Here is a 26,008-nt window from a genome sequence, read left to right as displayed (position 1 = left end):
TCTGTGTAGGATCCATAATGTTGATATTGATTAAAAATGAATTAAAAATAGACCAAAACTTGATGCGTGTCAGTTAACGCCCAGCAAAGTGCCCACAGGAACTGCTTTTGATTCCTTCCTTCCTTCCCATTTCCTGTAGATCAAGGTCATAAATTCAGTAATATAGTATTGAACATTTGTTACTCTCGTCTTAAGAATGTGGAATTCTCTGCTTGTCTTGGTGTTCACAAATTCATTGTGAGAGGGAAGCACTGAAACGAGGTCTCTTTTTAAATCTACGTTACCTGTGCTACTCTTCAGGTTGGTCAGTCGTGCTTGAGTGAGATAAACGCCAGATGTGCCATTGTGTCCAATTATTGCTACATGAAAGAAAATATTTTAAGTGACTTGAGAGATGTTCTACAATGTCTTTTACTGAGGGTATGGGTGTTTCTCTGGCCAGGGTCACACAGCCGTTGTGAGCCCCCTGATCCAGCGGGAGGTTGGAACTGGATGGGCCTTGAGGACCCTTCCAACCCAAACCATTCTGTGATTCTATGACCACTAGGTCAGTCCAACATCCTGGTTATGCTTCTTCCTTTCAGAAGGCCTGGGATTTTATATAGTGTTTTAGGATTTAACATGTATATGTTTTTACAAAACACTTTTTATCTGGTGATGTAGAGTATTGAAAACACCAAACCCACTTCTGAGAAACCTGTTCTTCTCTCTGCTTTGTGTGCTGGGGAGAAGTGTTCTGGGTCGCGCATGGGGCAGCGCTTGGGAGCTTTCTCAGTTGTCTGCAGCGACTGTACTGTTCACATACTCCAAATAATCCTTGCCTTAACAACTTTATACTTCATTCCTCTTCTGCTTGATGAAGTAATAATACTAAATTTATAATAAAGCTCTCGGACTTTCCTTCTTCTCTTTAGATCTGAACCACAGTGGTCTAGGATCCCATTATGAAAATTCCCACTGGGGACCAGTCTCTTCAAATAGCGACTCCAGCACAAACTGGGATAAAGTTATTGTAGACGGCTCTGACAAAGAAGCATGGCCATCAATCACGGGCAGTGACCCCGAGCTGACATCAGAATGTATGGACACTGACTCTGCCTCGAGCTCTGGGTCAGAGAGGAACCTCGTTATAATGGCTTCAGGGAGCACAGGTGGCGAAAGCGATGGCATTCGGAACGGTATTGGACATGGTTCTCAAAATAAGTTTGTGGTTGGTAGCAACAGCAATAATGTGGGCAATGGAAGTATTAATGGGCCGTGGGGTTTGTCCCACGGGACCATCATAAGCACATGTCAAGTTTCTGTGGATGCTCCTGACAGCAAATCTGAAAGTAGCAACAATAGAATGAATGCTTGGGGCACCATAAACTCTTCATCAAATGGAGGGTTAAATCCAAGCACTTTGAATTCAAATGGCAACCATGGTGCCTGGCCTGTATTGGAGAACAATGGACACGCCCTGAAAGGGTCCGTAGGGAGCGGGAATCCTGGCACAAGTATCCAGTGCGGTACCATAGGTCAGATACCCAGCAGCCAGAGTATTAACTCGAAAGTGGGCAGCTCTGCCCACAGTTCCTGGGGAAGCCTTCGGGAAAATGGCGATTCAGAAGTAAATGGTACCAGGAAGGTTTCATTCAGTGGGCAACCTCAAAACCTTAACGCTGAGATGAATGGACCAAATAACACTACTAACTTCATGACCTCTAGTTTACCAAACTCTGCTGGTTCGGTGCAGATTAACGAACTGCCTAATAATACAGGGCACGGGGCCTGGCGTGTGAGCACAATGAATCATTCTCAGATTCAGGCCTCTCCGGTCACGAACGGCACTTCCATTCCTCACCTTAGCAACGGTGAGGCCAAAAGCAGTGGCTCGTATGGTACGACGTGGGGTGCCTATGGTTCCAGTTACTCTGGAGACAAATGTCCAGGCCCAAACAGCCAAGCTAATGGTGACACTGTGAATGCAACTCTAATGCAGCCGGGCATTAGCGGGCCTGGCAGCACTAACTTTCAAATCAACGGGAATAAAGGAGGAGGGGTGTGGGAGGCAGGGACGGTCGGCTCCCAGAATATGCCGTGGGGAAGCGGGAACAGTGCGAGTGCTGGTGGGAATAGAAGAGGATGGGGCAACCCTACACAAAACACTGGCACTAGCATTTCAAATGGGGAGTGGAGTAAACTGCCCGGTAATCAGCATTCCAACGACAGTGTGAACGTAAACAGCAGGAAGTTTACAAACGGATGGAAATCTGCTGAGGAGGAAGACCTGAACAGCCAGAGTTCTGCTGCTTCACAGATAACTGAGCAGAACAGCGCATGGGCCAAAACAGGTACAGGGGACAGCGAGGGCAGTTCGGAGAGCGGTGGATGCCATGAAGACAGAGCGACGACAGAAGGACAGAGTCGGGAGAGGAGGAAAGTTGACCAGCATGCGTTACTCCAAAGTATAGTGAACAGAACTGACTTAGATCCACGTGTCCTCTCCAACTCCGGCTGGGGACAGACTCCAATCAAACAGAACACTGCCTGGGATACCGAAACATCACCACGGGGTGAAAGGAAAACTGACAATGGAACAGAGGCCTGGGGAGGCTCTGTGACACAGACTTCCAGCTCAGGGGTGTGTGTGGATAGACCTAGCCCTAACAATAATGATACCTCATCTGTATCAGGGTGGGGAGATCCAAAGTCTGCTACAAGGTGGGGAGACTCCAAAGGGTCAAACAGCCAAGGGGGGTGGGAAGAAGATTCTGCTGCTACAGTAATGGTCAAGAGCAATCAATCGTGGGGAAGTGGCAAAGAGGAAAAATCATCTTGGAATGACACACAGAAGATCAAACAGGGTTGGGGAGACGGACAGAAGGCCAGCCAGGGTTGGGCAGTTTCTGCCAGTGACAGCTGGGGTGAAAATTCGAGAAGTAACCATTGGGGTGAGGCTAAGAAATCCAGTTCAGGAGGCAGTGACAGCGACAGATCAGTATCTGGTTGGAATGAGCCAGGTAAATCAAATTCTATTACTTGGGGAGGTAATAATACAAACCCAAATAATTCGTCAGGATGGGATGAGCCTGCGAAGCCTAATCAGAACCAGGGCTGGGGAGACCCTCACAAATCCAATCCACCTCAAGGTTGGGGGGATTCATCAAAGCCAATCAACTCTCCAGAATGGAACAAACAAGATGTTGGCTCTTGGGGAGCACCGTCTGCCACAAACAAAGCCCCAAGGTCGGGCTGGCTGGGTGGGCCAATGCCAGCACCGGCAAAGGAGGAAGAACCCACTGGCTGGGAGGAACCGTCCCCAGAATCCATACGCCGTAAAATGGAAATTGATGATGGAACTTCTGCTTGGGGTGATCCAAGCAAATACAACTACAAAAATGTGAATATGTGGAATAAAAATGTCCCAAACAGTAGCAGCAGTTCCGACCAGCAAGCACAGGTACATCAGCAGCTACTGTCTTCAAGTGCCATGTCTAGCAAGGAGAGCAGTTCGGGTTCTGGTAAGCCTTGGTTTTATGCAAATTTGTGATTTCTGCTAATTGTAAACCAGTTCTTTTGTTCTTGCTTCATGTAACGTTTTAATTTCCAAGTGGAAAGGGGAAGGTGAAATACTGGGTTTAGTTATAAAAAGTAACAGCAGTGCTCATAGGCGTTTGATGTTTTTACACAGATTGGAAGATCTGTTCTAGTTTTACGTAGTTAGCTTGAGCGATTAGGACCAGACAGCTCCTCCTAGTTCTGGGCTGTCAGAACACAGAGAAAACATTTAATATCTAAAGAATGCAAGTATTTTTCTTAATTTGATTCTAAGCCAATTAAAACCTAATGTTGCCAAAGCCACCTCCCCTCAAAACCAACATGTTGAGCTGCTCCAAGACAGAATGAAGGGTGGTGGGTTTATATGGACTCCAGGTCAGACCTTCTGATCTTGTAGTTTTGGGAACAGTGAATAGGTGCTTGCAGATGAGCTTGTGTTTATCGAGTATTTGTGCTCTGTGTCTTTTTCAACTGCAAAGAGGAGTAACTTAACTACAATGAGCTGCTCTTGGGAACTTATTATCTTAGATGTTTCTGTTATCAAAATGTAATTCTTTACGTATGAAATTGAGGGGTTTGTGATTGATATTTTTTTAACAGAACGGCTCACAGTGGTAATAATTACCTTCATACAGAATATAAATGTGTGCTCATACACTTTTGTTGTGTTATGGGTTTAGAAAGGGCAAAACACAGGAGTCTCTTTAGATAGCTTTTTAAATCCTGTTTGAAAACATGCCAGTAACTCATACTGCTTTAAAAAGGTTGGGGAGAGCCTTCTACTCCAGCCACTACTGTAGATAATGGAACTTCTGCCTGGGGTAAACCCATGGATACTGGTACCAGCTGGGGAGAACCCATCAGCGATGCAGCAGGCACCTCTGGCTGGGGAAACGCTTCTCTTGGTCAACAGGCTTCAAATAAACCTGGTGAGTGCTTTCTGCGTTGTCTTTCAGTCAAAGTGTTTGAGGAAGGTGAAGTACCTCTATAAAAGCCCTCAGAAATTTAAAGCTGTGATGTCTTGACATAAACATAAAGCTAAGTTGTACGTTACAGGCATTTGGTGTTCACTGAAATGTTAACCTGCTTTGTTTTCTTCACAACCAGGGCCTAAATCTATGCAAGACAGTTGGTGTGGAGATGACATGCCGTTGGCAGGCAGTCGTCAGACCAGCTGGGAGGAAGAGGAGGATGTAGAGATTGGAATGTGGAACAGCGGTTCTTCACAAGAAGCTAACCCGTCTTTAAATTGGCCGCCGTACATGAAAAAAATGCCCACAAAGGTAATTCTTGCTCATGAGCTGTCAGGGGCAAACATAGGAATGCGAGTTGGCCATGGGAAGGAGAAAAAGAAGCGGGGATGTTCTGAGCACTTCCCAGAGCAATTCCCAGAGGAGGTAGTTAGGATTTGTGCACTGTTGCGGTTTCCAGCAGCTGAGTCAGAGCAGGTTACTGCGCAGGGGAGCACCATTAAGCTTTAATCTTCATTCATAATGTTTTATGGTGTGATTTGACTAGTAGACGGTAAACATCTGAGCATCACAGGAATCCCTTTCTGTCTTTAAGGGAATAATGAAAGGTGGAAATAAGCAAGATGAAGCATGGATCAATCCGTTCATTAAGCAATTCACAAATCTCACATTCTCAGTAAGTATGTGCCTTCTCCTGGCCTCCCTGCCTCCATGGAGCGCAGGTCACGATGCACAGAGATCAAAATGCTTCCGTTACCGACTCCTTGTTGTCATCGTGTTTGTGTCTCTACTCCTTTTCATGTCCCCTCTGCCACCCATCCCTCCTCTTTCCACCCTCATTGCAAAAAGAGCCCATTTATGATGGCAGGTGTTTGTATAATCACCACCCAGCTATTCACCTGGTGCATCGTTTTATTTAACGTTACAGGCGGGTTTTGGTTTCAGTTGGGTAACAACTGAAGGGAGAAAATGCTTTAAAATCGCATCTGATTTGTTTCTTTTTTTCTTGCAGGCTTGAATTGCAATAGTATATGTGAAACTTTTGTTTAGCTTTAAAAAATGTTGTTACTAAATAATCATGATTCATTTTATTACTTCAGAGAGAATCACCAGAAGAAACCATACAGAGCAATAAGATGGACATGTCTGGAGGTGAGAACAGGGAAACCTGGCTGAGTTCTTTTGCTTTCCTGTCTCGTCTCTCTTTGGTTTATATCGTGCTGTGAAGTACTTTTAAAAAACTATGTATAATATTTATAGCTATAGAGATATGTAATTAAATATGAGTTTCTCTAAAAGAAAGGAATCTGCTTGTAGAGAACAAACCGTTGTGCAGACAGGCAGCACCACAGCCCGAGTCACCCGGATACTGTGGTGCTGTTATCCACGGGTCACGCTAAGCTGATGTGCGTTATGCTGACATGAAAGCTGGGTTTGGGGTGCGGTGGGTTGATTTCTTGTAGTGTGAGTGTCCAGATTGCCCGCCAGAGCCCTTCACTAAATACAAACAGAAACGTTCCATGTTCCAAACGGGGTCAGTTCTAGGAACTAAATCAATAGTGAACAGTTACTTTAGAAACCTTTGAACCTGTGTGTTTTTACGCTTGTGAGCAGTTTCATTTGATTCCGTTGATTATGATTCCTCTGGCAAATCAAAAATTGTATCATTCTTAAAAACATTACAATAATGTATTATAATGATAAAATATTTAAGTAAAAGTAATTGTAGCACTGATTTTTTTTTTACTGTAGTTGCGCTGTTTTCATTCTAGTTTAAAATCAGGTATTTTCATTTCAGGGCTCAGTGTGTTGTGTAAAGAAATTGTTCTTTACATTTCAGGTTTGAACACCAATGGCCAGCCTCATATACAAATTACTTCCTGTTTGTTTAATCTGACTTTAAAATGTCTGCTTGGGAAGTAATTCTCTCGCGCTGGATGCAATGAAGTGTTAAATAAACTCCTTTACTACGGCTTGTGTTGCTCTTCTAGCTTGCCTTGTGGAATTAAGGATAAAAGATAACATTTGCTTTCAGTAAACAGAAATACTTTAAATTTTGGGTTGAGTTGTTGGGTTTTTTTAAGCTAAATAGGTTTTTGCTTAACTGAATCGAATCAAAGGGCCTCTCAGATATTCACAAGGGCAGGGAATGTGATAGAGGTGCTGCCTTAAAGCCAAGGCAGAGTTCTTATTTCTGCTGACAGTAGAAAGTGACATACACAGTTAGGAGTTAGAGTTTAAACAATTGCGCTTTCTTGTTTTTAAGAGAAAATTGAGAATAATATTTTTGTGAAGTGCTGCAAAATCTGTTGACGCTTTGATTCCCAGTTTTAGGCAGTCTGAGGACATGGATTCATAAGGTTCCCTTTCCCATAAAGCTCAGAGAGCTGAAAGCTGAACTGATGTCTGTCTTTATACCTGGCTTGAGAGCGGTGTCAGTTCAGCCCTTAGTGAGCATGAGTGCATTCCTGGTGTGTCTGGAAAATGCGACAATTCTTCCACGTTGTAGTCACTCTCCCACTTTCCATAGGGTTGTTACAGGACAAGCGGATGGAGATGGATAAGCATGGCCTCAGTGTTGGAGATTACAATCGTGTAGTTGGCAAAGGCGCTGGTTCTCGTCCTCAGATTTCCAAAGAGTCTTCCATGGATCGCGGTCCTTACTTTGATAAGGTCAGTAGGTCTCTTACCATGGGCTCTTCCAGACTACTTTTGACTCTGCGCTCTTAGTAGTTACCCATGTGCTCCTTAGGCTCCTGCGTTGAGCGGAGAGGAAAACTCGGGCTTTCTTGTTAATCCATAAGATATATTTTGTTCTGTTTAACTTAGTGATATATAGTACTAAGCTCTTTCTGTAGCCCATTTGCAGTGCCAATAACTAACCTGATCTCTTTTGTTTTCTGCCTATTTCCTGCTGGTGCTGGACTGTCTGACTCTTCCCTTCTGTTCCCGGCAATGGTTTCTCCCTTCTGCTTGCTTGCTGGCTGGTTGTTGCGCATCGGTTTGTCTGTCCCGTCAGGATGGCATTGTAGCAGACGAGTCCCAAAACATGCAGTTTATGTCCAATCAAAACATGAAGCTTCCCCCTTCAAATAATGCACTACCTAACCAGGCCCTGGGCTCCCTAGCAGGGCTGGGCATGCAAAACTTGAATTCTGTTAGACAGGTAAGGCCTCCTGCCTCTACTTGGCATTTACTTGACAGCATTTAATGCCTTTTGATGTAATGTCCTTGCTGCCAATGTGATTGATGTGTTTAACTTCTATTTCTAATGTGTAGGGGTGGGGGAAGTGGCAGAAGAAGGTTTTTTGTCACTGACTGTCCCTTCTCTCCCCAGAATGGCAATCCCAGTATGTTTGGTGTTGGTAATATAGCAGCACAGCCCCGGAGCATGCAGCAGCCTCCAGCACAACCTCTTAATTCATCTCAGCCTAATCCACGTGCTCAAGTGCCTCCTCCATTACTGTCCCCTCAGGTAACTGAGTGCATAAAACATTCCCGGTGTAAACTACCAAATGCTGCTTTGGAAAGTTGTTTAGATTGCTGACAGTTATTCTTCATTGCACATTTCTGTCAGTCACTCATCATACTTGATCCTTTTTGCAGGTTCCAGTATCATTACTGAAGTATGCACCAAACAGCGGTGGCCTGAGCCCACTTTTTGGCCCGCAACAGGTAGCCATGTTGAATCAACTGTCCCAGTTAAACCAGCTTTCTCAGATCTCCCAGTTACAGGTAAGCTCACAAAGCCAGTTGCTCCATGTTCTGTTTGAAAGTCTTAAGTAGAGACTTAACGTCAGCTCTACACTGTTCTTAAAAAAAACACCACAAAACACTGTCTCCTAGCGGTTGTTGGCTCAGCAGCAAAAAGCGCAGAATCAAAGAAGCATGCCTTCTGGTGGTCGTCAACAGCAGGAGCAGCAGGTAAATACATTTATTATTAACTTCCCAAATTAGCTTTAAAACCTGTTTGTTTGTCATCCTAGGCTGCATTTCTTGTGATAAATTGCTTTAAAGCATTGAAGAGTGAATGGGGTTTTGCCAAGGAGTGACTCAGCTTAGCGCTGGGGTTTTGCTGTGCCGAGGTGCACAGAACCCAAAGATGTGTTTCAGTATCGTTCTTTAAGTGTGGAAAAGCTTTTGCCTATTCATATCGTAACTGCTCTGTTTTTTTAAGGGTCGATCTCTTAGTATGCAGCAACAGATGATGCAACAGTCCCGTCAGCTCGACCCAAACCTGTTAATGAAGCAACAAACCCCACCCTCCCAACAACAGTCACTCCATCAGCCCACCATGAAGTCTTTCCTTGAGAATGTCATGCCCCACACTACTCCTGAGCTACAGAAAGGGCCGTCGCCAATAAATGCGTTCAGCAGTTTCCCAATAGGTGGGTTCCTCCGTGCTAACTTCACAGTTGGTTAATGCTTACATGAGAGACAGCCTTCCTTCTCACACTACCTGCCTCCTTGAGAACAACAGTGGCTGTAATCCTGTAATGGAAGTAGTGATTCTTTGTGGGGCTTATCCAGTTACTTGTGCTCACCAAAGAACATCTCACGAGTGCACTCACTCTGGATGTGCTGATTCTGTCTTTATTGCAGCACAAAATGCTTTACGTTCTTAAAGAACATCTGCCTCCTTTTCTTTTTTATCCTCTGCTCCTAAGGATGGTACAAAGTCCTTTTGCTGTTATGATTCCTGGAGCTAAAAGACTTCTAGCAGTAGAATCCATGCAAAGAATCCATTGATGTAGTCTCATTTCATTGGATTTCAAAAACGTTTTCAACAACTCTGGAACTGCACAGAATAAAATGTCCATTCCCCTTTTAGTGGTTTTGTCCAGGAAAGAAAGCTTTTTAGCTCTGCATTTCTACAGAATGGTTGTCTGGTTTTAGGCAAAATGTCTGAACATTTATAAACACAAACATCTCCTGTTTCTTTCTCCCTACATTTCCAGGCTTCTGTCCAATTTCTACTTCAGAAATTCCAGGCTTGTATATTTTCTCCTTACTTTAGGTCCCTTTTTAATGCTCTTTTACACTTAGCACTACTTTATACCATTTACCTCTCATGCCTTACCCCTGTGTTTTTTTCTTCCTCTTCAGTTTGCTTTTCTTCTATATTGTTCTAATCTGATCCTTTCTGTTGGGCTGATTTCCTTTGCATTCTCATTGCCCTTAGTGGAAAAGTCTGTTGAATAGCGACTGCTGCTGAGATCCTTGCGCTGACAGGGGGAGCGGTGTGGAGCCAGTGGGTGGCACAGGCCCTGCTGCCGTGCTGCATGTGGCACACTGGAATTTTGCTTGTGGCCAGTCTTAAGTCCAGGCTGCTGCTTCGTCCTAGTTGCTGATGGTGGTTGGCATAAAGATCTAACTACTGCTTTTGTTCAAAGGGCAAGGCATAAAAATGGAGTTGGTTTAGCTATTAGAGACACTGTGTTAGGGCTAATGAAAGGAATCTTTGACTTCTCCGACAAATTACATGCTGAGTAATCGCATCTTGCCTTCCTTAAGTTCCTTTTTGAGTTGAATCATAATCTATTGCCAAGTACGTGCTTTCTCACCTTGATCATTGCCACATTCCAGGAACCTGAAGCCTAGGTAAGGTTTTCGTCAGATGCCTCAGGAGTCAGTATACATAAGAATTCTTTGGGATCCCTTTGGAGCAGGACTGTGTAGCGAGATAAGCAAGTGGAGCCACGCTTGGTCCACAAATCAAAGCTGAAGGGCAACATAGCAGGTGGCTGGAATTTCTTCACGCTGTAGTGAAAAATAAGAGTCCAGAGGAGCGTTGGCAGCATCCCCAGAATGCAGAGTGTGGTAGCATAGGCATGGGAGCAGGAAGTCTTGCAGGGACCTTATTCTCTCCATATTCTAATGCTGGTGTCAGCAGATCTAGCAAGGAGAGAAGGGAGGCCCTGCTTGCATTCTGGGGAACTGAGTTTGTGGAGCTTCACTAGGTGTTTATTCCTCAAAAGAAGAGATGGGGCAGGATCTGAACAATTGCTTTTGGGCAGGCTGTTTAAATCATAGCTTATGTGCAGGAACTGCGTTCATCCCTCAGTCCCTAGGTTTCACATACAGAGTTGTGGACACAACCTGTGCCTGCCGAGGGGCTGGCTTGACCCATATTAGCCAGACGTGCCTGGGTGCCAGTTGTGATCTTTCTGACCCTTCTTTCAGAAGAAAGGTTACTGTTGTGCACAGGCTATTGCTCTGACAACAGCAAAATGCTGGCGGGAGAGGTGTCAGAAACTGAATTGATCGGACTTCTCCTTTTTCCTGTTTCAGCTGTTGATAGCTGTTATTCCTGTAAACTTGGCTGTCCTGTTACACTTTCTCCAAGGCTTTCCCAGGGGCTACTTTTCTGGCAGCAGTGTCAGCTCAGCCCCTTAAGAAAAACAAAAGCCCAATTAACAAAACATAAACCCAAAACAGGTTCTATGCAGCAGCAAGAATCAACTCAGGAACAGGATTAAGCACTAGGATGGTACTGAATTAAAGTGTTTCTGGTAGAGATTTGTGAAGTTCCTTGCGTGTCTCTGACCCTGTGTTAAAATGTTGTAGTGGTTTCATTTCAGAAATTAAGTGAATAGATAAGAAGGGCTGGAGGTGTAACCAGGTGTGGTTGTGAATTAAGGATTCTTACAGACCTGGAAAGAGAACGAGTATGCTGAAGTCAGAAGCCTGGGCGCATTGTTCAAGGCTGGAGTAGCTGGTTCTTGCAGGTGTTTGGGCTGATTTGGGTTGGCATTGTGTTGGTTCTCTGGCAGATAAACATTTGGAAGCACAGACAGCAGCTTACAGCAGGAGAAGACAAGTTTGTTTTGTTTTGCCTCACTGAGGTTAATGCAGCATGGACAGGATGAGTGGAGGAGGGCATGGTGTTACTGGTGCAGTTCCATGCAGAGTACTTACCTATCTGTGCTGGTGTGGTTTGAAACCTGCCGAGGGGTCTTGTTCCACAGCGGAGTAAGAACGGGAAGGAGGTGGTAACTGCAGACACCAGCACGTAACTTGTGCTGAGCAGGGATGAGCACAGGCACTCCCTCCTGCCAAGAGAAGTGCTTCGGTACCAGAACGCAGCTCTTCAGAGAATGGCTTTGTACAGCTGCCATTGGCTGTGCTGATGCTAGACTGGCATTAGAAATGCCACATCTTGTAGGTGTTTCCGTCTTAGTTCTCTGACTTCCTCCCTGCCTTCTCCCACTGCCATCTTTGCATGCAGACGTCAGCCAAGAACTTGAGAGCGCTTTGCATCGCTAAGCTTGGTCTGCAGTAACTGTATCCAGTGCTAGAATGCTTCTCAAAAACAGGGACTTGAAGCATGAACTGGCCGTAGTAATGTGCTCTTAAACATATTTATTAGGACAATAATGGTGGTTAGCTGAAGAAAAATGTTTAGCCTGTATTTCATAGCTGTGTGTGTTTTCAGGAATGAACTCAAACTTGAATGTAAACATGGATATGAGCAGTATTAAAGAGCCGCAATCTCGCCTGAGGAAATGGACTACAGTAGACAGCATTTCTGTCAACACATCATTAGATCAGAACTCCAGCAAACATGGTATGTTCAGCGTGGTGTTAGTAGCGCTTGACACATGTCAGACTTCCACTCTTGGTGTGTGAAATGTGGCTTTGCTAGGTGTAGGCGTGCGGTTGTACCCGCTGCTGTGGCGCCTGTACATGTCAGAATGGCAGTGTACGGTCTGTGCCAAATTGCTGCCTGTCTTGTCTGGCAGCCCAGAGTTTTCCAGAATGTTCTTACTCACAGAAGTGATTTGGGATGACATTTGGTCGAAACGTGCAGAATTCCTTTTGTAACCAGAATTTTCTGTAACTGTGACTGTTGCTACTGGCTTTGCCTTACCCGGGGTTGTAAGGCTTCATAGATGTTTAAAGCAAAAGCTTTAAGCTTTCTAGCTTCCTTTGTCCCCACCTGGCTGGGCTTGAGGTGATTTAAGAGGATTTAACTCTCTGTGCACACATTCTAGTCACACCTGACAGTTTTAGTTACAGGTTTGGGTGATGAAGGTGTGTGTTTGCATTCTAAAAATGGGGAGAGCTTGGCAGGGACAAACGAGTACCACCACTGTACTTGGTTCTAGAGGACGTGGGCTAGGTTGCTTCATGTTTCATTCCAGCAATCAGGATTCCTATGACATTTCAACTGTTTCAGTTGCTTGAAATCTCACCCAGTTAAAATTTGAGTCTCTAGCACCAAGGTTCTGTGTCTAAAGACAGGTGTCAAATGTCTCCGCTCTCCTGTTCCTGCGCAGTCCTTGGAATCCTGGGATATTTTTAGATTTGTCAGCTGTTTTGCTAATATGAAATGGCTCGAAGTGGCCCTGCAGCGCCCAGTGGAGATCCCTGCTGGCGCGGTGAGCAGTGGCTGACTCTCAGGGCTGACCAGGAGGTGGTGCTGGTTCTGGGGCTATATGTCCCATTTTCAGAAGGGTGCAGGGATTTCAGTGTTTGAACTCTGTGTTGTGCTGGATTACCAGCAGAAGTCATCGATGCCCTCAGTAGAATGGCTTTGGCTTCGCTGTGTAGGAACTTTTAAACTCCTTACAGAACTTGCAGGCAATCAGATTCCGTACAACACTGTCATTCCCTGCTGTACCTCCATGATTCCCACCCCGGGAATATAAGTAGAATCGGTAGAGTTTTGCAGGAGCTGAAGATCCATCAGGTTCTCCAGGTGTTTCACCCAAGAGCCCTCCCATCACAGAAGACATTCACTGCCCCTTGCTGTCCGGCCAGGGTCTCACAGAATGCTTTTCAGTTCTATAATCCTGTATGACTTCCTCTATAGCTTGACAGAAGGGGACAGTGCTGCTGTGTGTGTCACAAGTGCTTTGCATGGATGAGTTTTTATAGACATACAGGTGTGTAAAATATAAACACTGGCTGTGAAAAATACTTGATAACTGGAGTTTTGTTTTCATTAGGTGCTATTTCAAGTGGTTTTAGGCTGGAAGAGTCTCCGTTTGTTCCATACGACTTTATGAACAGCAGTAACTCCCCAGCCAGTCCTCCCGGATCCATTGGGGACGGCTGGCCCCGTGCCAAATCGCCTAACGGCTCTAGCAGTGTTAACTGGCCACCAGGTATGCAAAGTCAGGCTCTGCCTTCCCTGGCTCTACTGTCCTGCTGTTTCTTCTGGGTTCCTTGGTCGTTCCATGAGGAGGGGCTGGGGAGCAGCCGGCAGAGCAGCGGGAAGGGCATGTGCTTAGCAGATTGAAGTCAAGCAGTGGCTCTGTTACAAAAAGAAGTCTCTCACCTTGCTTTGAGATTTTACCCTGCTGAGACAGGACCAGAGAAACTAGAAATTAAGTGAATAAAGTGAAAAGAAGACTAAATTAACTAAAATAAATGCTTAAGAGGTTTGGGATTGTTAGTCATTAAGGGATGTGGTGTTTATTCAGCTGTTTCCTGTAAAAACAAGAGAAAGAAAATCAAACCAAGCTTCTTTTCTGACTCTGTTCCTAGAGTTTCGTCCTGGTGAGCCATGGAAAGGTTATCCAAACATCGACCCTGAAACTGACCCTTACGTCACTCCTGGCAGTGTCATAAACAATCTCTCAATTAATACTGTGCGGGAAGTTGACCACCTCAGGGACAGGAACAGTGGTGCGTTTGGTGCTGCAGGCTCGAGTTAATCGCATGCTGCTCTTCCTTCGGTCACATAGAGAGGCAGTTTGCTGGGAGTTGGGTTTGCTGCTTGCTCATCTCTTTGTTTATCTCTGCATTGTGGATTTCGCGGCTGAAAAGCTCATCTTTGGCTCAAGCACTGCTACTTGATGCAATGCAACACAGCTTCCAAGAATGCGGGTAGAGCGAGCGGAGGCTTCTGGTCTGCATGCTGATGTCACGCTGTGCGCCAAGGGGCTCTGTGTGAGGGGAGGCAAGCAAGGCTCAGCAGCCTTGCCACTGCTGTCACCCAGCTTGCTTGCAGCACGTGCAGGGTACTTTGCCGTGTGTGCCTGCCGACACGTCCCTTTGGATTAAGAAGGAACGTAGAAGAGTGCAGGAGGCCCCCACCGTGCAGATGTGTTGAGGCTGTCCAACAAGCCATGCCTGTTTCTTTTATTCAGTTTGTGATGCACTGCGCTGTGACTGACTTCTGTCTGTGTTACAGGGTCATCCTCATCTTTGAACACCACGCTGCCTTCAACTAGTGCCTGGTCATCCATTCGTGCCTCCAACTACAATGTTTCCCTCAGCAGTACAGCACAAAGCACTTCAGGTGATGTCTGCTTACGTTGCTCTCAGCTCGGGTTTCTCCCCTTCACGTGCTGCAGGGGATGCAAAATGTTAGTAGAAAGTGATCATGAGGTCTCGGTGGTAACTTCACTACTTTTCGAAGCAGCTATATTCATTTAATTCTAATTAGCAGCTTTTATTTGTAGCGCAGTGACGGTCCCAGGAGCACAGCAGTGACTGTTGCCTTTATGTGTCTTTCAGTAGCCAGAAACAGTGATTCCAAATCAACGTGGTCTCCTGGATCAGTCACTAACACCTCTCTGGCTCATGAGCTGTGGAAGGTCCCTTTGCCACCTAAAAGCATCACTGCTCCGTCCCGCCCACCCCCAGGGCTAACAGGCCAGAAACCACCGCTGTCCACTTGGGATAACTCCCTTCGCTTGGGTGGAGGATGGGGAAGTTCTGATGCCAGATACACCCCTGGTAAGGATGTCCTGAATGCGAAGGCGCTGTGTTATCAAGCCAGGGAGTCTCCCGTGCGTTGGTTAGGTGCTCTGTCACTGTTAGCAAATGCCTGTGCCGTTTATCATGCCAGAAGCCAAAGCTGGTCCATGTGCCCTGAGCTGCATTGTGGAATAGAGCTGGGGGAGGGCTGGGTGCTGTGCGCAGCAGGGACACAACTACCACTGCTGTTCCTGCTGTCAGTATGAGCAGCTCTCCCAGTGCTTTGAGTTTGACATCTGTGCAGCTGAACACAGTTGCCTCTTAAGCATTTTTCAGAGCATGGCTCATGCTGTAATGAGTTAGATCATGATAGCCCAGGGAGCCTTCAGCCAGGCTTTGGAACTGCCCTGAGCTCACAGCAAGAGTCAAAACAAATATCTTTTTTTTTTAGCTACTTGTGACTGTGTTTGCATGATCAAAACGCTTCAGAAAGTTAAGAAAATGAGTAGTTGCAGATATTAAGCCCTGTAACATCCCAAAATAGCCTTCCGATGGGCTTAAGTCTGGCAAAGATTAGTACCGCCTGAGTTCTTATTTGTGAACAAAACCTGACAGCTGCTGTGCAGCTCTTTGGGCTCCTGATTCCCTGCTGCTCAGCCTGCAGGGCACCGACTCCTTTGCTTTCCTTCCTTCAGGTTCAAGCTGGGGTGAGAGCAGCTCAGGGAGAATAACAAATTGGCTGGTTCTGAAAAACCTTACACCTCAGGTAAGGCTGGGCAGGCAGAGGGAACGTAGAGTGGGGTGGGAGCCGGCTCTGTGAGCGGAGCAGCTGCTCCGTGCTGGAGTCGGGGCTTCATGCAGGCCGTTTCTCATGCTCTGTGTTCATTTCATTCCCAGATCGATGGCTCAACCCTGCGTACGCTGTGCATGCAGCACGGTCCGCTAATAACATTCCACCTTAACCTCCCACACGGTAATGCTTTGGTCCGTTACAGTTCAAAAGAAGAGGTAGTGAAGGCACAAAAATCTCTGCACATGTAAGTGTTTTCTTTTGTAGTCTCAAGTTTAAGCAGACGGTGTTGGTTTGGGTTGGAAGAACTGCGTGTGTGCATGGATTCTCACCAAATGGGCTTATGTGAGGTGTTTGGAGCGCTCTTGGTGCAGAGGCCAGGGAAAGGCAGTCCGTCTGTCTAAAACATGCTCTTCTCCTCCCACAGGTGTGTATTAGGGAACACTACTATTCTTGCTGAGTTTGCCAGTGAAGAGGAGATTAGTCGCTTCTTTGCACAAGGCCAGTCTCTGACTCCGTCTCCTGGCTGGCAATCTATCGGATCCAGCCAGAACCGACTTGGATCCATTGACGGTTCCCATTCGTTCTCAACCCGTAATGATCTAAATCACTGGAATGGTGCTGGGCTTTCGGGAACTAGCAGTGGAGACCTTCATGGCACTTCACTTTGGGGGAGCCCCAACTATTCCACGAGCCTGTGGGGCGCCCCAAGCAGCAGTGACACCCGGGGAATGAGCAGCCCGTCCCCCATCAACGCTTTCCTGTCTGTTGACCACCTGGGTGGAGGTGGAGAGTCCATGTAACCTTTTACTTTTTTCAACTAATAAACTGTGACCTCAAGATGTAACAAAGCAGCACTAATTTGGACTTTTCACCTACAGCGAGGGGGTCACCTGTGGAAACAGTTACTTTCTGCACATTTTCCACTTTGTTTTAGCCCAAAACATATCAGTTTGAATACTTGAATCATGCAGGCCAATATTATAATGTGAAAAAAGTATATATTTACACTTCCAGATAGTGCTATCCATATAAAACTGCTTGGAATGAGCTCATTTGTGTATATTCATCATGTTTTTTCCTTTGAATTCCATTTTTTTTGTTTGCATTTTGCTGATGATGTTGGAGTATGAGCTTTTTTAACTTTGCACTGACTGATGTTCTCTCTGTCCAATCGGCAATATCGGGGAGGCAGCAGTTCACGTGTAAATGTTTACTCAAGGATGTTCTTAACAAACAGTGTGCGCTCTCTACTATGCCTTGATGTATGCCTACCTTATCGTGGTATTGTGGCGTTTCAAGATCGAGTTATGATGCTGACTTAGGATTATGAATGAAAGTATTGCACCAGTTTTTTCATGTATAAAACTAAAGAATTTAGCTCTGCAGTTTAAAAAACTGTGGCCACAGCTGTGACTTGCAACCCAGCCTGCCAGCCAGGGGGGTCCTGCACTTTCAATAGGCTTTCAATTTTGTTTTGGGGGTGCCCGTGTCGGCGCCTTCTTGTTTACAGAATATTTTTTGTTTTTGTTTTTTGAGAAAAAAAAAAAATGTTTACTCTTCCATCATTTTAAAAATTTTTAAAAAGACAAAAAAAAAAAAAATTGCGAATGAAAAAAGATGCTTTCTATCTCTGGGAATAACGAACAGTGTTTGGCCATGTCCTTTTGTTTTCTAGTCCTGTATCCTAAATCAAAGAGCATGGCTCTCAGGAAAACCAGTTCCCCAGTAAAAACTCCTTGTAGTTTCTTATAGGAAAAAAAAAAAAAACTCAACTTTTAGCACTGATAATTGCTCTGTAAGACTTTTCTCTGCCAAAAAAAAAAAAGATGCTTCAAGCTGGAGTTTGACGTAACCGCTTTCTGACGCTGTCTTTTTATTAGTGAGTGGTGGTGGTTTGCTGATAATCCGTAGTTCTCCGGTTCTTTTGTAACCCCATCGAGTGGCTCCGTTCCTGCTCTCGTGACTGTGTTAACGTTGAACTGTCGTACCTTAAAGCCGAACTGAGTAACTATGCATACTGTAACCAGGTTCTTGGGCTTACAGAATCATTTGTTGTACACGAGTTTTAAGTGTTTAAAAAGTTCTCGCAAAGACTTTCTTGCAAAAGTAACAAGTTACATCTTTTTTTGCCACAAAAGGTATTATCTACAAAGCTTGCGTAGTCAATGAGTTGAAGACTGGGCAAGGGTAAACAATTTTAACAGTGCAGAAATCGCCATCATTTCATTGCCTTGATTCTAACTGTTTGTGTCCGAAGATGCAAAAGAAGTCAGTGGCTTTTAACTGTTTACAAATAGAATGTGATTGTAAAATGTACAGTTTGGTTGTGTTTGAACTATGAAGTTTCTCCAGATATTAATAAATCATGATGTTTTTGGCTGCTCAGCATATAACTGTCTATTTTTTGTGACTTTATTTGTAGGCTGTTTTCTATCCAAGGACAATACGGAACGATGCGGTAGCTCTGTATTCCCATAGTTTGAGGGTTTGTTTTTTTTTCTTTTAGCAAACTGATTTTTTTTTTTATGAACAGATATGCATTTTATTCTAGCAAACTCCCCCCTCTACGTGCCCGCTATGAGACGAGAGTTGTAAGTGTAGAACCTGCAGCTTGCTTTTCCTTTTCTATCCGAGCACCTTTGGGACCCGTTGTCCTCCGCCGCACCACGCTCCAACGCCCCGTCCCCTCTATCCCCACCGCCTGTGCCCAGCTCGATGCTCCAGAGGACACTCGCAAATAAGGAGAGCGTTGTGGAAAATAAACTTTAATGCTTAAAACGTACTGGTGTTTCAATTTATACCTCATTTACATTAATCATGATGAACAATGCAGCAGCGCTTAGTTTGTATTTCACTTTCACAGTGGCTTAGCTTGTTCTGCAGTGGCTCTAGGGCAGCCCGTGTGTACGTAGGATGGTGACTCCAGAGCTGTTAGCCTTCACTTCCCAATCGCCGGATGTCGGTCATGGACTCTGTTGGATGCCAGCATTGTGCGTTCTGTAACTGCTCGCTGGGAATGGCGCTGTCCCGAGCCAAAGCTGGCTGCCCAAGTCCGGTCCAAAGCCGTGGTGACAGCGGGGCAGGGAACCTTGAACCCTGCCTTGCATGGAACGGACACCGCACCTGCGCTGATTGTATCGTCAAAGTGTGTGGAATCCCTTCACTGAGCTTGTACGTGGAAATAAAATGTGGTTGGTTTTAAATGCTCAATGCTTGCCTGTGCTCTGCTCTGTGGCCCTCAGGCTGTCCAGCTCCGCTCCAGGCTGCCCAGTTCCATCCCCTCGCAGTACGAGCGAGGCCGTCTGGCCCGGTGCTGCGGAGAAGAGCAAGGCCAGCTGTACTGCGAGGGGAGGAACCGGCAGGTCCCAGTGCTCCCGCCGGCATCACCTGGTGATGGAGCGAGAAACGGGGCACCCACGGGCATCCCCGCACCCCACCCCAGAGCCCCTATCCTGGCTCCCTTTGCTCACCGGCCGCTGTCGGGAGAGCTGGTGGAGGGAGGGAAAAGGCGCCCACTGGATGGGCTCCATGGGCCAGCTCGACACCGAGATGTCGCTGGCTTTTCCTGAGTCCACCATAGGATCGTTCATGCTGCTGGAGCTTGTGTCCCACTCATAATGGAAGCTGGGAAGAAAAGACGTTAGAAACTAAAGCTGGGGAGGAGGGGGTGAAAGCCCGGCTGGTGCTGACGGAGCACTCCGGGGCCCGCAGGAGGGGACCTCATTTGCAGGTGTTGGGTTCCTGGGGGCGATGGCCTCCCTGTGGCTGTACACCCAGATCCCGCGCAGGAGCCACTCCCGGGCTGTGCCCGCGGTGGGGCTGGCCCGGCAGCAGCGCCCTTTGCTCCTGCGAATGGAAAATTCCAGAAGCCATTTTCCACTCTCACCCCTGGAGCTGATCCTGAGCCTTTTGCACACAGAACCACACTGGCTCCTGCAGCTCCAGACCTTTCTGCTGGCAAAGCCGTCCCCGGCACACACAGCTCTTTATGGGGCTGGGGAGAAACTGCTGCTTTCTCCTTGGACACCAAAGAATGGGGTGATGCAAAGCTCCGTGTGCTGGAGATGGGCACTGAGAGCCCAGCACGTGACAAGGCCTTGGGGTGCCAGGGCAGGCGACTGAGCCCCAAAACCACCTTGCTCCCTGCTTCACCCCTGCCGTGAGCCAATAAAAAACAATCCCGCGCTCCTCAGACTCTGCAACCACTCTCTACCTGGGCCGGCGGGCGGGCAGAGCAGGGCGATGCTTGGAGCCATCAGTGATGCCCGAATCCTCCCGGCAGCCGCAGCAGCCGTTGTCCAAGATCTGCAAGTGCAGCAGCTCCTCGGAGTTGCTGAAGGCCGGGTTGTCCAGGGAGCTGGACGAGGGCAGCCGGGAGCGCGACCAGTACTGCGCCGAGACGTCGTCCAGCCGGCAGAACCGCCGGTAGCTGCGGCACACGGCAGGATGGCTGCGGCAGAGCCCAGCACTGCGCGGGGCACACAGGCACCGGCAGCCGTGCACACACACACACCTGCAGGCAGACTCGCATCCATGGGCACACATGCACAGAGGGGCACACGTGCGCGCAGGCACACACCCATCTGCGCAGGCATCCGTGGCCCCGGTGGCTGCACCGCAAGCACAGAGCACAGATTTCTGCCCCGATTTCCCTGCTCTGTGCAGGGCCCACCCTGCAGCCTGGGTGGGGACAGAGCCCATGACACCGAACAACATCTGGCCGCAGCCCGGCAGCTGCTGCAGCAGTTTCCTCGGGAACAATCCCCGTGGTGCATTACAACACGCTGGTGGGGCCAGGGCAGCACATTTTCCCCCGGCACTCCCAGCCCTCGGCTCTTGCTGGGCTGATCTGGATCCCGCTCCGGCACGTGGCTGGGTCTGGGGGGCTGGGACCACACATTTAGGGGATCATCGGTGCCCCCTCAGCACAGCCGAGTCTGCATGGGCGCACATGGCTGCTCCAGGGCCAGCCGGGAGACACCAGCATCCCTCGGGCACTGCACCGTGCTGGCGGACACACGGACACTGCATGGCACTGCCGTGGCCATGCGGCTCCAGGGGGCACTGGGATGGACAGACAGACGCACGGACACAGCCGCCACACCCAGATACAGACACCACCACAGCCAAGTGGCTCCACGGGGCGCTGGCACCAGCCGCTCTGGAGCCCCACACGTGCCCCCCAGCACCTCCCACCCGCCGCTATCGGCCGCCGCAGTGTTTTTCTTGGCAGACTCAGCGCGAGCCCAGCCCTGCCGAGCCCCGGCTCTGCCGACCCCGATGGGCTGTGCTGCCCACGGGCCAGAGCTGCCGCCCGGCGCCCCGCGAGGGCCACCCGCCCCCGGCACCCACCTGCTGCGGGTCTGGTCCGCCCTGGCCTCTAGCAGCAGCGCCTTGAAGCGTCGGACGGCGACGGCGGTGGCGATGGCGCCCAGGAGGATGATGCTGAGCAGGATGCCAGCGGCCGTGCCCAGCAGGCTCTGCTGTGTCACCCGGTAGTCGCAGCGCAGCCCCATGAACCAGAAATCACTGCCGACCGGACACCTGCACCGAGGGTGCCATCAGCCGCCGCCGGGCAGCACCACCACCCCGGGGCCGGCGCGGGGCACTCACTGGCAGAGCGGCGCACGCTCCGGCGCGTGGGTGCAGATGCCCTGGTTCTTGCAGTAGTCGCGGTGGCAGAGGGAGGTGCAGGTGGCATTCCCGGCTGCCCCGGACACGCAGGCAAAGCCGGGCCGGCACACGAAGAGCACAGCGCAGGGGTCCAGCGGCCGCTCTGCAGGGATGAGCTCTGGCTGTGCCACCCCGAACCCCCCGAGCGGATAGCCGGGGCCGGCACATGCCCACCCTGCGTCGCCCAGGAGGGTCCGGGGACCGCATGGCCCAGAGCAAAGCCCAGACTCACCCAGCACCGCATGGCGCAGGACGGCAGCCGCGCCCACCGCCAGCACCGGCTGGGCACCCACGGAGCCCTGCACGGCGTCGAGGAGCGCTCCCAACCCCAGCGCCTGCACCTGCTGTGCCACGAACAGCGCGTCGTACGCCAGCACCACGCTGCCCTCCCTGCGGGGACACTTGCCACCAGTCCAGGGCCAGCACAGACCCCCCGGGGCCGGCTCAGACCCCCGCGTGCCAGGGAGCATCACACGGCGCAGGGCTGCTCGAGCTCCTACCTGATCTCCGTCACCTCCAGCCGCAGGAACCCTGGCACCGCCATGAAGAGGGGCGCGACCTGTGCAGGGGGGGGAGCTGAGCGCGGTGCAGGATGCGGCCACAGCCCCCCAGCAGCCCCGGCCCTCACCGTGCGGTTGAAGCTGTGCAGCAGCGCCCGGCGTGTGCGGGATTTGGGGTCCTGCAGGGCAGGGGTGAACACCGTGTCCAGCACCAGCTCGCAGGGGATGCGCAGGATGGATGCTGCGTGAGGGGAGATGAGATCGGCACAATGGGGGCCACCGCCCCCCAGGCTCACAGCCCCCCACTCCTGCCGTGCCCAAACCCCCACACACCCACCTCTGAGCAGGGGCGGCTGATCCTCCGCGATGAACACCCGGGGGGCTCTGCCCGCTGCAGCCGGCGTCGCGCCGGGGGTGCCGGCATCCACCTGCCCTGCGGGGCTGCTCGGCTGCTCAGCCAGACCGGTGTCCCCAGCAGGCAGGGGGGACCCAGGGCCGCCCAAGGTCCCAGGGGGCTGCTGAGGGGATCCTGGCACCGTGGTGGGGAGATGAGTTGGGGGCCCCCACGTCAGCCCGGCCACAGCCCCCTGCAACACTGCAGCACTGGGCTCCGGCGTGGCCGTCCCCACGTCCCCAAGCGGTGCTGGGCTGGTGGTGGCAGTGGTGATGGTGGCAGTGGTGGCAGCTGCAATGGTGGCAGTGGCAGCGGTGATGGTGGTAGTGGCAGCGGTGGCAGCGGTGATGGTGGCAGCAGCGATGGTGTTGGTGACACCACCGGCAGTGTCCAGCCCCAGGGAAGCCGCAGGCGGGGATGGACGATGCCAGGGATGCCCAGCGGCCGAGGAGGGGGCCAGGCTGCGCAGCCGCCAGCTCAGCGGGGCAGTTGCTGCCCCGGGCTCGGCCTTGCCCGCCCACACTGGGGTCCCCCCTGGGATTTGGGGGCTCTCTGCAGGTGTGTCCCCCTGGCCAGCATGAGGCAGCCGGTGCTGCGGGGTCACCCCTGCCGGGGGGGCGCTCGCAGTGGGGATGAGCCCCTCGACACCCCAGCTGCTCGCCAGGGAGGGCCACGGGGTGGGTGACGTTGGGGCCGGTTGTGGGGCCAGGGGGACGTGGGGCGACGCGGAGCTTGTGTCTGGCACCCTGCCCTGTGCCACGGCCACCGAGGCGGGCGGCTGCCCCGGCACAGCTGGCGGGCGCCAGGTCTGCTCCAGGGGGACATCGCTGGGCTCAGGGGGACCCTCTGTGTCGAGTGGCCTTGACGCCCCCATGGCTGGGTCCAGGGCACTCCCCAGGCCAGGGGATGTCACCTCTGGTCTGCCAGTCGTGGCTGTGGGGACAGACAGACCCGACCCCTTGCCTGTGGCAGGCAGCAAGGCTGGCCCTGTCCCCACGGCCCCCAGGGATGGCAGAGAAGGCTGAGGGGCAGAGAGGGGACCCTGCCAGGACACAGTTGTCCTGTGCCACAGGCGGGAGCCTCCCGCCAGCTCTGGCAGCCCCCGCCGCGTCCCCCCCGGTGTCCCCCCGGGGCTCAGCAGCCCCTGCACCCCCCCTACAAAGGGCGACGTCCCCGTGTCCCCTGGCCCAGGGCGGCCCGTGCCCAGCGCCATACTCAGGCGAGTCCCCACACCGCTGTCACCCACCGTGACGGTGGCACCCAGGCCGTCCCCAGCCCCCGGCTCTGGGGTCGAGGGGCCGTGTGAGCCTCCCAGTCTCTGCGCAAGCCCCGTCCCCGCGGGGCTGCACCCTGGCGGGGCGCTGGGTGACACCCGCCGCCCCCCAGCAAAGGCAGGCGCTGCCGTGGGGGACGGTGAATGCGAGGGGGTCCCCGGCAGGGTTGTGGCACCTAGTGCCACCGCGCTGCCCACGGGGTCCGTCACAGGGGCTGATGCAGCTGTGCCCGGCTCCAGGGGCGCAGGGGATGGAGATGGGCGCTCACCACCCGCAGCTGCCTGCTCCGGGGAGCCTTCGGGAAGCAGGGGCTCCAGGTGCTCAGTGGCAGCTCCATCGCGCACCGGGGGCCGTGTCCCCTCCCCACCCGCCTGGGGGCTGCCCTGGGTTTTGGGGGGCTCGGCAGTGCTGGGGAAGGGCAGCAGCTCCGCCTCCGGTGCCCGCCTGGTGCCAGCGCCTCTCTCGGGGTCTGCGGGAAGGGCAGAAGTAGGGGATGCTGAGCAGGGCTGAGCCACGGCCAGCACCGCTGCAGCCCAGCGTGGCGTCGATGCATGTGGCCGGCACGCGGTGCCACAGCCGAGGGGAGGCGAGCACGACGCCCCAACCCGCGTACGGTACCTGTCTGGTCGTGCTCCGGCACGGCGGTGCCTGGCGTGGAGCCTGTGCCGAGCGCAGGGCAGAGCTGCGCACAGCACTCCACGATCACTGCGGGGAGAGGGGAGAGCAGCGCGCACCGGCGTCCGGCACCGGGCACACGGGTCAGCACCATGCGCCAGAGTCGGGCATCGCGAGCCGGTGATGGGCATTGGGCACCAGCCACGAGCACCGTGCCTACGGCCCCCGTGCGGGTCTGGGGGCTCCACGGCACCCCTTGTTTCCATGGGCAGAGCCTCTAAAGGAGATATTCCAGAAGGACCCAAACCCAGCTGAATCCACTTGCCTTTGCCCAAGCAAGGCAACGCAGCCCACCCGCCCCGCGCTCCACGTGCCGGCAGTGCCCGCTCTGCCTGCTAGGAGCCGCGGGGCCGGTGTGGCTTCCTGGGCACTGAACCTCGACAGCGCCCTGCTTGGGGGGCAGCAGGGCTTGGGGGTCCCTCCTGCCCCTGGGGTTCCCCTGCTTCCAGAGGTCGCCCTCCTCCCCGGTGTCCCACAGCTCCCGGGGGTCTCTCTGCTCTCTTCCCTCGGTCCCATTCCCCCTCTTCTCCCCAGCCTCACCCTGACACCCCGTGGCTGTGCCCACCTCCCTGCAGCCGGTCCTGGTCATCCCCGAGCTGACTCCCCTCCTCCCCGCCCCAGGGCAGCATCCCCTGTGCCCCCTTCCTCCCAACACAGCACCCCTGTGCACCCCCCTTCCAGCACAGCATCCCCGTGTCCTCTTCTTTCCAACACAGCACCCCTGTGCCCCCTCCCTCCCAGCACAGCATCCCTGTGCCCCCTTCCTCCCAGCACAGCATCCCTGTGCCCCCCTTCCTCCCAACACAGCACCCCTGTGCCCCCCTTCCTCCCAGCACAGCATCCCTGTGCCCCCCTTCCTCCCAGCACAGCATCCCTGTGCCCCCCTTCCTCCCAGCACAGCATCCCTGTGCCCCCTCCCTCCCAGCACCGCATCCCCGCCCGTACCCAGTCCCCTCCGCTCACCTGCGGCGGCCAGGAGCCTCGGGAGCCTCTGGAAGCAGAGCCGCTGCATGGCGGGCGGCGCTGCCGGCTCTGCCCGGGCGGCAGGAAAAGCCCCCACCCGCCCCGCTGCGGCGGGGGAGGTGCCGGGCAGCGCGGCCCCGGCCCCGCCCGAGCCCCCCGGCAGCCCCCGCCCCGCACCGGCCCCGCCCGGGCTGCGGGGATGCTGCTGGGGGGGGTGTCGATCCCCGGGGATGGGGCGGGAGGCTCGGTGGGGCGGGGATGCTGGGGGGGGTGCTCAGTGCCCGGGGATGGGTCGGGGGACTCGGTCTCCGTGGATGGGGGCTCGGTCCCCACGCGGTGCGGGGCCGTGCGGGGCAGGGGCTCCCCGGCGGGCACACGGCTGCAGCCGCTCCACACCCACAGCCTCCTGTTCCCGGGGTCCCTCCCCTCCTCCCGCTCAGCCGCAGCTCCGAGGCCACAGGACCCCACACTCAAGCCCAGTCCTGCCCCAAGGTGGAGCACAGGGCAGATGGGGAATTCACCAGGGACGCAGTGGCCAAAACCACAGCTTCCCCCCATTTCAACTGTGTCCCATC

At 51.9% G+C, this 26,008-nt stretch overlaps 2 protein-coding genes across 13 annotated transcripts in view; one reads left to right on the top strand and one right to left on the bottom strand.

Moving 5' to 3' along the window:
* Positions 1–19,128, top strand: part of TNRC6A (trinucleotide repeat containing adaptor 6A) — a 43,416-nt gene extending 24,288 nt beyond the window's left edge. For 4 of the 10 annotated variants that reach the window (XM_054080097.1, XM_054080095.1, XM_054080096.1 and 1 more), the window contains 19 exons: positions 915–3,503; positions 4,305–4,469; positions 4,648–4,823; positions 5,107–5,187; positions 5,612–5,663; positions 7,042–7,184; positions 7,531–7,677; positions 7,849–7,986; positions 8,118–8,246; positions 8,358–8,435; positions 8,689–8,899; positions 11,947–12,078; positions 13,463–13,621; positions 14,004–14,144; positions 14,653–14,760; positions 14,979–15,200; positions 15,857–15,927; positions 16,059–16,198; positions 16,379–19,128. In XM_054080097.1, the coding sequence (XP_053936072.1) occupies positions 915–3,503; positions 4,305–4,469; positions 4,648–4,823; positions 5,107–5,187; positions 5,612–5,663; positions 7,042–7,184; positions 7,531–7,677; positions 7,849–7,986; positions 8,118–8,246; positions 8,358–8,435; positions 8,689–8,899; positions 11,947–12,078; positions 13,463–13,621; positions 14,004–14,144; positions 14,653–14,760; positions 14,979–15,200; positions 15,857–15,927; positions 16,059–16,198; positions 16,379–16,754 (5,258 nt within the window). In that variant the 3' untranslated portion in view covers positions 16,755–19,128. The remainder of the gene's footprint in view (positions 1–914; positions 3,504–4,304; positions 4,470–4,647; positions 4,824–5,106; positions 5,188–5,611; positions 5,664–7,041; positions 7,185–7,530; positions 7,678–7,848; positions 7,987–8,117; positions 8,247–8,357; positions 8,436–8,688; positions 8,900–11,946; positions 12,079–13,462; positions 13,622–14,003; positions 14,145–14,652; positions 14,761–14,978; positions 15,201–15,856; positions 15,928–16,058; positions 16,199–16,378) is intronic. The other 6 variants (XM_054080101.1, XM_054080093.1, XM_054080102.1 and 3 more) reach the window with 4 other exon arrangements.
* A 1-nt stretch (position 19,129) lies between these two features.
* On the bottom strand, positions 19,130–25,568 carry LOC128853687 (nascent polypeptide-associated complex subunit alpha, muscle-specific form-like). 3 transcript variants are annotated; one of them, XM_054080106.1, is made up of 11 exons: positions 25,434–25,568; positions 24,414–24,500; positions 22,465–24,264; positions 22,256–22,368; positions 22,128–22,186; positions 21,860–22,017; positions 21,568–21,730; positions 21,307–21,498; positions 20,168–20,383; positions 19,425–19,578; positions 19,130–19,267 (listed from the first exon to the last, which is right to left on the bottom strand). In XM_054080106.1, the coding sequence occupies exons 1-11, from the start codon at positions 25,480–25,482 to the stop codon at positions 19,193–19,195; spliced, it is 3,066 nt and encodes a 1,021-aa protein (XP_053936081.1). In that variant the 5' UTR covers positions 25,483–25,568; the 3' UTR covers positions 19,130–19,192. The 3 variants fall into 3 exon arrangements, with proteins under 3 accessions (XP_053936081.1, XP_053936079.1, XP_053936078.1); XM_054080104.1 differs by lacking the exon at positions 25,434–25,568 and having other exon boundaries at positions 24,414–25,016; XM_054080103.1 differs by lacking the exon at positions 25,434–25,568 and having other exon boundaries at positions 22,465–25,016.
* Between the last annotated feature and the right edge of the window lie 440 nt (positions 25,569–26,008).

This window comes from Cuculus canorus, chromosome 15 (assembly GCF_017976375.1).
Source record: "Cuculus canorus isolate bCucCan1 chromosome 15, bCucCan1.pri, whole genome shotgun sequence".
NCBI lineage: Eukaryota > Metazoa > Chordata > Aves > Cuculiformes > Cuculidae > Cuculus > Cuculus canorus.
This window is presented reverse-complemented; position numbering and strand designations above follow the sequence as displayed.

Bases quoted from the DNA above. Each gene is read 5' to 3' on its own strand.
- LOC128853687 (XM_054080103.1), bottom strand. From the start codon at position 24,676: ATGGAAACAAGGGGTGCCGTGGAGCCCCCAGACCCGCACGGGGGCCGT. The intron at 21,731-21,859 runs GTGAGTCTGGGC...TCATCCCTGCAG, and splicing joins CCTGCGCCATGCGGTGCTGG to AGCGGCCGCTGGACCCCTGC. The intron at 19,579-20,167 runs GTAGAGAGTGGT...TTTTCTTCCCAG, and splicing joins CTGCCCGCCCGCCGGCCCAG to CTTCCATTATGAGTGGGACA.